At 44.0% G+C, this 9237-nt stretch overlaps 1 protein-coding gene across 1 annotated transcript in view; it reads right to left on the bottom strand.

Moving 5' to 3' along the window:
* Nucleotides 1-396: 396 nt before the first annotated feature.
* COL9A1 (collagen type IX alpha 1 chain) overlaps nt 397-9237 on the bottom strand; it is an 84507-nt gene continuing 75666 nt past the window's right edge. The window contains 2 exon segments of the mRNA XM_045069375.1: nt 397-1169; nt 1171-1316. Coding sequence (XP_044925310.1) covers nt 1101-1169; nt 1171-1316 — 215 coding nt within the window. The 3' untranslated portion in view covers nt 397-1100.

Here is a 9237-nt window from a genome sequence, read left to right as displayed (position 1 = left end):
GGAAGGTGTTAATGAACCATTGAAACAAAAGCAGTGGTTCCTAACCGAGAAACAAGCACGGAAGTGGTCTAGGAAGTCTGAAACAGTCTGCAAACATGTTTGTCCATATGCTCTCATGTGTTTTCCTGGGATGATGGCCCCATGGCTTTCATCAAAATTTCAAAAAGGTCCTTGAAGCTCTCCCTAACGCTGTACACATATACAAGAAGAACTTCTCTCCCCAGGGTAACACCCCCCAGGGAACAGGAAGGGCTTTTTAATTTCTCCATAGGAAAAAAAAGCACTAACATTATAAACATACCTATAGAAATACCAGTCACTAAAAATTTTTCAAAGTATCTAAATAAGTTCAGTGACTTCATTGAACACGATTATTTATAAGAAAACATGCAAGAGATTAAGAAATCATGTTTATTTCTTCTTTGGTACAACCAGGGATTTCACCTCAAACCTTGAAAATAAATAACCTCGTTAAAACCGATGAATGGCAGGATGTTAAAATTCCTTCTTTGCTTCACATAGAAGAGCTCAAAACTTTAATGGGCTTGGGAGACAGTACAGTTCAACAAAAATCCAGGCACTACAAAACCGGCACCTGGCGGCCGAGAACCGTGGCGGGCGGCACCTGGGAGCACAGGCTGCTGGGCGTTCTAAGGAGGCTCCAGCAGGTCTGATAATCCTCTGTATAACCCAAACATTAATCTGAGAACATCTAAATAAAAGAGGAAAAGAACTACTCCAGCTAAGGAAAACCAAACCCGCTGTCCTTCTTTATTGGCACGTTGGTCCACGATGTGTCCCATACGCACAGCGCGCTGGATTCAGTTCAACGCCCCGGGAAGAGGATTAGAAATTTATTTAAAGAGAGGGTTTGGGGGGGGTTGTGGTTGTTTTGTGTTTTGTGTTTTGTTTTGTTTTGTTTTAATCTGATGACTCTCCTGTCTACTCTCCAAAGGCAAAGAAAGAGGACTTGTTGAATAGCACCATTGTTTTAAATCCGTCAAATAAGACTTAGGTAATAACGTTGAAGGTAATGCATTGTCGTCTCCTGCCTCGGCTTCGGTGGGGTTTCTCCTCCACGCTCCTTTGCCAGGCACGGTTTATGCAGACGGCCACGCAGCACTAAGCTTTTCACGGATCGGGCCCTTTGCTAAATGCCCGTTGCCCAGCCTGCAGGGTGCAGGAAGCTGGCTCGCAAAACCCAGGAGGGCCAGGAGGGCCCGGGGGGCCAGGTACCCCGGGAATTCCTGCCACCCCTGGGGGCCCTCGCTCGCCATCCCGGCCGTTCCTCCCGTAGCTGGCAGGACCTGGTTCACCTGAAACACAAACGGTTGCACATGTGAACAGAGAGAACCCCGGCGGCAGTGAGCTGGCCGCAACGCACCCACCTGGCTCCCTCCCGCAGCCCAGCGGGGTGCACCCAGGGCCTTAGGAAGTGCTTTTGGAAAGGATGGATGAAGATCAATGATGATGGTGAAAATATCTTCACTGGACTTGGGTTTCTTAGAAATTAAAAATGAAAGGAGGCCTCAGCATCTCCAATAGGGTAGCCTCTGGCCACACAGGTCTATTGAGCACTGACATGTGGCTAAGTCAAATTGGGATGAATGGTAAGAGTGTAAAACACACCCGGACTTTGAAAAGTGAATGTAAATTTTATATTAGTGTAATTGTTATTAATGTAATTGTTAGCGTAAATGTTATGTTAGTCGCCATCATAGTGTAAAATGTTCAAAATATATTTCATTAATAATTTCTGTTCTTATTACATGATAAAGGGATAATATTTTAGACACAGTGGCTGAAATAAACTATTATTAAGATGAATTTCACCTGATTCTTTTGACATTGATAATGTGGCTAGTAGCAGGTTTAAAATTATGCACACAACTCTCCTTGTGGCTCACATTGTATTTCTCCAGTAGCCTCATCCCTACGAGGCGAGCAGTCTCCAGACAGGCAGTACGACTACAGCGCAGTGGTTAGAAGCACAGGGGTTAGAGGCAGAGAGCTCTGAGTTCTTGCTCTGCCGTTTGTGAACAGGGCAGCATTAGCAAGTCGTGAACCTTTCAGTTTCTTCATCTCCAAGATAGGATGATACCTTCCTTAAAACTAAACTCCCTGTCTGAAAGCCTCCACTAAGTAGGGGCTATCTGATTGTGAGGATATCACTGACGGATGTCTTAGAAGCCTGTGCAGTGCACCTGCAAACTTCCCAGATGTTTTCCCATCAGGGGTTCACCCCTGGGTGAATTTTATCATGGCCTGCGTTCCTCGGGAGCATTTTGTTCCCTTTGTCACATTCAAAGGTGGTTTGGTCACACCGTGGGGCACATTCTCTGAGGCAGGGCACCCCATGGCAGGGAGGAATTTCTGCTGAATGCTTACCCACCGCATCACACCAGCAGTGTTTTCCCACTATTAGCGTAACAATGGCAGGAAGCAATCGGTGTGAGACAAATTGCACGTGCCATGATGATACCATTTTATAGAGATCCTCTTTCCGTCTCTGCCCTCCTACCTGGGCCGTTCCGCTGAAACAGTGGACATGTTCACTTATGTATCTGCTTAGATTCAGTTACTTGCCTTCTTTCTTAGTGGTTTTAGTTTTCTTTTTCTATTTTTGTGGTCTTATTACACGTGTCTTTTATTGGTCTTATTATAGTGGTCCAGTCTTAACTAAATGGTCTTATTACATATATCCAGTCTTATTACATATATCTCACATACTTTCATTTACTCATTTTATTTATTTATTTTACTTTTTTTTTTTTTTAAATTTATTTGACAGAGAGCACAAGTAGGCAGAGCAGCAGGGAGAGGGTGAGGGGAAAGGCAGACTCTCCACTGAACAGAGAGCCCCTACCTGGGGCTCGATGCCAGGACCCTGAGATCATGCCAAAGGCAGATACCTAACTGACTGAACCACCCCGGCGCCCTCTCACATACTTTTAGAGGGAAGATAGATCAGAGATTTTATTTTACATATAAGATCTCATTCTACCTGCGATGCTTACAATTAGATCCACACAAAGCAAGAATATAGAATAACCCATTATTAAGTTTGAATTATTATCTTTGATTCTCTCCATCTCAAGCCTATAGGTAAACCGAGAAATAAGTGATTTCCCCTAATCTATCCCATAAGCCTCCATTTAACTATATTAAGTTGTAGTGAAGCAGATGATTGTATTTTCCTCTAAAGACAAGGGCCCTGAGAAAGCTTTTCCCTAATCAAGAGCACCTGTAAATCAAGAAGCCTCTAGCAGAGCCTCTCCAGGTCTCCTGACACAAAGTGGTTGTTCAAAGTTGCTCTTTGAAGGTTTAAAGATAGGCCAGAAAAAGGTGCGCATAAAGGGTAACTTGCACACACCTTAGGTGCAGCAATGTTCCCATGGAGACATACCATGTCTGCTTTCACAAAATCAAATCAGGATGAAGAGGAGAAAATGCCTAAAGGAAAGGTCACAAACCAAATGACCACGGAGGCAGAGCGGATAAGGCAGATCAGGGTAGGCGAACAGGGCGGAACCCAGGAGCCAACCCCTGTTTTTGTAAATCGTTTTAGAACAGAGCCATGGCCATGTGTGTATGTATCACCTACAGCTGCTTTTTCACTACAAGGGCAGAGCGTCTAACTCGCACAGAGGCCGCAGGGCCCGCAGATCCAAAAACTCTGGTCCTTCCCGGAAAAAGTCTGCTGACCCTTAAGGAAGTAAAGAAATGGCCCTGGATTAAGAATGCCTTGTTGTCTTTACAAGAAGAAAAGTGATAACGCGGGTCTAATGAAAACTGATCTAATGAGAAGTCCCACCTCACTGGTAGGGAGGCCACAGGGAGGACTGAGGCCTGTGGCAGCTCCGCTCCAGCCCACAGCTGCCACGAGGGAAGACAGGCCAGAGCCTGCAGAACCTCTGATAATTGTCAGGGAAAGCTCGAAGCTGAGTTCTTGAATAGGTCTCCGTTTCTAAACCTTAGGATTCAAATTTTTATTGAACATTTATAGAACCAGCCACGTGCCTAAAACCTTAAACTTAAGGGAATTTATTCTCTACTACACTAGATACTAGAAATCAGAAGGAAAGCTTTTTAGGTTTTCCTATGTGGTGCCCCATCACTACACATTCCAGGAGAGGTTTCTCACGTGCTGCATTTAATCCAGATTCCTGCTCATCCTCTGAAGAAAGAGTTGATGAAGCCATCCTGTGTACCCTCGACTGATTTTATGTAAAGCACATCTAGTCCAATTCTCCCTTGGGCAAACACAGCAAGTGACCTTCGGGAGCTTTTATGATGTCACTGTCATCAAGGTCGTCCTCCTCATCAACACTTACAAACTATTTCCACTTTACCATGGCCATGAACTGTGCTCAACGTTGATCCTATTCTCCTCTTGTGTGAACTGAGAGTTCAGAAGGCTAAATAATCGTCCATTGTCACATAGCTAGAGGGTGTTGCAGCTGGAAACAAGGGCTCTTCGCCGCCCCTCCAATCCAGCCTTACCCCCATAGCCACGGATGAGCTAATTCTGCCGCGGTGTGTGCGCCACTGCGCATGTGCATGCGTGGGCCTGCACGGCAAGTGTGTGTGTGTGTGGGGGGGGGTGTTTTTTTAATTCTTTGCATCTGAATTGACTAGGACGTAAAAAGAGGAACAGTCTACAAGAGTAATACTGATTCTTCTGGAGCTCTATGTATCCTAAGAAACTAAAGATATTTTTACTGAGGTTTTTGTCCTGTAGAAATGACCAGGGGAAGAAACCAGGCGTCACATAACAGATCGTCAGTTTCCGGTGAGCCCAGACCCTGGGCATTTACTCTCCAATGTTCTTGTTACTGTTTAGGAATGTAATTTTGGGGTGACACTAGGTCACAGTCCAAATCATTCAAGAAGTCCAGCAGCTTCATTAGCAAATATCTGTAAACTAGCCTCCAACTCCTCAGAAGAAAACAGATCTGAAGTGTTCTCATTATGCTTTGTCTGCCTCATGGGCATGCAGCTGCACTAACCAGCTAATGATTACACAGTTTTCTGAAATTTCAAGGGCCTATAAAAATGTTATGGCCAAACAGTGTTATTTTTAAAAATAATGTGTTATTCTCTGTGTGAACACTAGAGGGTAGTCATGTTACACTGACAGAGACCAGTCACCCCTGGAACATTCTGAAGGATCTAACACGTGGGGCAGAGTGAAAGGGACCCTATAAAGGCCTTAAAAAAAAAACCACCTGCAAGTAATTTTCAGCATTAATTTATCCACGGGTTATGTAAAATATGTGTCAGAGACTTCCTTACAGTTCTCACCTTATTCTGAAGCTTACTTTTGTGGTGTTTAACAAAGCATATATGTTTAAGGAATTGGCATAAAATGGTTTGTGTATTTAAGATCCCCACAGCCAAATATAATAGTTGCAGTGACAGAAATAGGATAAATGGCTACTGCTAAACCAGGCTACACTGAATGTGCCTTTGGTCTGGGGCTTGTTGGGGGTTTTTCCACTCAGTATTCACAAGTAAAGCTCACCTCTGGGCAAATTTTGCCTAAGAAACCTAAGTAGCCCAGTTGCCTAGCATGACCCTGTACAAAGCCAGATCTACCCTTCTCTCCTCATCCCAGAAGGGAAAGCATGTCAACCCACAGGCCACATTCCTGGTGGTCACAAACTTCTGTGTCCTTATCTAACTGGCTTCTTCCCCTCATGAGTTTGAATGCACAGTGGAGATCAGAACCTATTCTCAAAATGTTTCCTTAAAATCCTCAGAGCGGCAAGGAACTGGTCCCAAGCAGGCAAATTCAGAGGCAGCAGGCGTAGAGGGTTACTTTTAATGAGACAACCCAATCAAGCGATACCACCAAAGGCCTGTGGTAAGTAACTGAAGGTAGGGGCAGGAGGTTGAAGGCATCTAAAGCCCCAGGGATCTCTATTGTGATCTGCTCTGCTCTGTGAGAGACAAAAAGAAGTCAAGACATTAAATGGTTATGGGACATGCTGAAGTTACATGGCTAGAGTGGCAAAGACTAAGCTAAAGACAAACATGACTGGAGAGCCAGCTCAACATTCTGTCTACTACATGAACCTGGACCTAGAAAGTATGAGTATCTGCCTCTGTCACTGATTACCTAAGAGACCTTTGTCAGAGCAGGTGACCTTTGTAAGTCTGTATTTTCTCAAACACGAACAGAGGAATACAAAAGGATCATAGCTAAGTTTGCAAAATGCCGGCCATATGCCAGGCACTGTTCTAAGTGTTTCACATGTATTCATGGGTATGTAGATCTTCCTGAATAACTCTAGAGGGTACATGTGCTTATTAACCTTGTGACACGGAGGGGAATGGAAGCGTCAAGAGGTGAGGTAGCTCCAAGGAAGTGACAGCGCGGTGTTTGAACCCTGCCAGCCTGACTCCAGAGCCTGTCCTCCCTAAGTACCCATTCTGCCTCCCTCGGGCTGTGGGAAACAGACTGGAGGATATGGGAACTTCTTAGACAAAGAGCCCTACAGCCAATCTGCATGGTGGTTTTAATAATGATCTATGGTCCATATGAAGCAGCGTACCATCACGGCCCAAAGGGCCACTAAACACTAGACACTGAACAGAGAGATCTGATATGGAAAGGAGATGAAGAACTAAAACTAACTACAAAGAGCAAAGGAATTCTGATAACTGATAGATAATTAATGTATTAGCTACCTTTTTTTCAAATATATCCTATATCAGATATGTTTGCATCAGAAAGAATGATCAAATGAAGTTTTTTCACCCAGGAGGATTTAAGTCCCAAATCCAAGTCCCAATAGAAGACAACAAGGAAAGTTGCAGGATATCCTGTTCTGCAGGAGGTTTATTTTAGGTACCAGACAAGAACCCTGCACAGAGTGCTATTGGAAGTTCCTCCAGGCCCTAAAGTCCTATTACTATTACCTTTGTGAGCGCCCAGAAACCACATTTCTAATCACATTCCAGGTTCTGCCAGGGAAATTAAAAAGCCCAGCCTCTCAGTGGACAGTGAACTCGTTTAATAATTTACTGTGAACCAGTACTTAGCATTTATGATTTGGAGTCGGAAGTCACCCAATGTCATAGAGCTAGTAAGTGACAGAGTCGGAATTTGAACCCAGGATATCTGAACTGTGGAGCTCCAGATAGCTCACTTGCCCAGTACGAGCTTAAGGAGACGAATGACTCAAATAGCTCTTGTTTCGGGAGTGATGGATTGGGGAAATTGTCAGCTAAGCGTATTCATAGCGTAGACGAGAGAATGTGAGCTGACCTAAAAACCAGAGAAAACCAAAGCACCCAGCTGATGCTTCGAGGTTTGGGGGGAACATAAACCCTTTGTGCCTGTGCACTAAAGCACTTGCAAAACTGTGTGCTTTTGAAGAGTGGCCCAGGCTTTTAAAATATAATCTGAAACTCAGATTTCCCACTAAATAATGTCAGATATCCTCTCAAGGGAAATAGAATAAAAGCCCAGATTTCAAAGTGTACCAGGAAGCAAGGGACCAGGACTGGCAAGAGGCAGAAAGGAAAAGGCAAAGGGCAGGTGCCCCAGTCCTGAAATAGCCAACAACCGTTGTTAACAAAGCATATTTAAGTATTAAATTCAAGACCAGCTATAACAAATTCATTTTTTCCTAAGGGAGACAAGATGGGGACCAGGCAGAGCTGCCGGGGATGAGCTTGTCCTGCCTTAACCATTGTGCCCAGCACATGTCTGAGGAACTAAAAAGCAAACCAGGGACGCCCCCTTCTGGGAGAGCAATGGCCCCAGAGCACAGGGGAACCGGTCCGGGTCAGATCCAGCAACTCTGAGTGCAATTACTGCAGATGGAGACTGACACGTCCCCTCGTGACAGGCTGGGGCACTGCAGGTACAGAGCTGGGTCTGCCTCAGTTTTCCCATTTGAAACCCACAACATGGTTTATCAACAGAGTGTTGGAAACTAACAGTCACCAGAAATGATCATCTATTTCTGCTAAAGGAAAATCTCGCCAAGAATACAAGTTGCTGGTCTGCGAAATGTTACATGATCTGTCAACAAAGTGGGAGAAGGAGAAATTGTAAGGCAATCCTATAATATATAGATCATTAAATAGATTGGAATGATATTTTTATCAGCTTTAAACCACCTATCGCTACCACTGATAAAGGAGGAAAGCACTCAGTAAGTTTTATTTCCGTTTCCTCTATTCAACATCCATGAGTGGATGCAGAATTTATCATACACTGAAATCTTCTCTTGGTCCCGTGTAGCTTCAACCAGATTTTCTTTCCTTTTCCAATCATAAAAACCTCCTTTTCCAATCATGAAAATTTATCAATTTGTGAAAGCATTTTGACAGACCCATGAATCACAGTTTTGCATAGCAGTGTTTGAACCGTCTCCAAATGTATTCATATTTTTTTAAAAAAATGTTAATGAGAGAGCAATTCCCAGGAGCAATGAAATGGATAATGAGAAAGCAGTGATGTTTTTGGCTGCAATTAGAAGCATGATTGAATAGGTAAGCCTGTCAGAATTGGAAAATGAGCATTTCTTTTTCTACATTTCCCTACACCAAGTTTTCCAAATCCACTGTGGAAGCGTGGACCACCCTTTCTCGGCAGATCCTCTCACCCTGATTCCCAGCATTCGCTGGGAGGCTACATATCATTCAGGCGCTTAAACCGAAGTGACTTTCTGTGCTGCTTCTGTGGTGGGGCTGGTAGGCCATTTCCCAGAGGATGAATGTGTGGCAGCTTAGGCTGTGGGGACAGAGTAGCCAGTGTGTAAAGACAGAACAGACGCCCAGTGTGCAAAACCAGGCTCTCCACACAGAGGCAACTTTGTCACCTCAGCCAGGGCAGCTGTGCTACGTGGCTCGTGCATGGTTCTTTGTGGCTATATGAATAGGAATGTTCAGGTTTATTTTATTTATTTACTTTGGATCTGGGTTTCTGGAGGGTCTGGATATTTGAAACAGGAGCTTGTAAAATAAGACTTCGGTTACCCCCTATGCAACATGAGTAGTTTGAAAACTTGGATTAATTTTCTTGTTGCTCTGACTTTTTGGTCATTTTGGGAAACTATCAATGAGGCTAACAACGGCTAGGACCTCATTCATTCAGAATTTTCTAACAAGTGCATTGTGGCTGGACCTTGACACGAGTTTTTAAAGTCATCTCTTCAAGAAATTAATATTTTAAGCCCTGACACTTGTTTTCTCATGAGGAACACAGGCATGAAGGGGTAC

The sequence above is a fragment of the Mustela putorius genome, unplaced genomic scaffold, assembly GCF_011764305.1.
Source record: "Mustela putorius furo isolate JIRA1106 unplaced genomic scaffold, ASM1176430v1.1 tig00003927_pilon_pilon_pilon, whole genome shotgun sequence".
In the NCBI taxonomy this organism is placed as follows: domain Eukaryota; kingdom Metazoa; phylum Chordata; class Mammalia; order Carnivora; family Mustelidae; genus Mustela; species Mustela putorius.
Note: the sequence above shows the minus strand (reverse complement) of the source record. Positions and strands in the feature narration are given on the sequence as shown.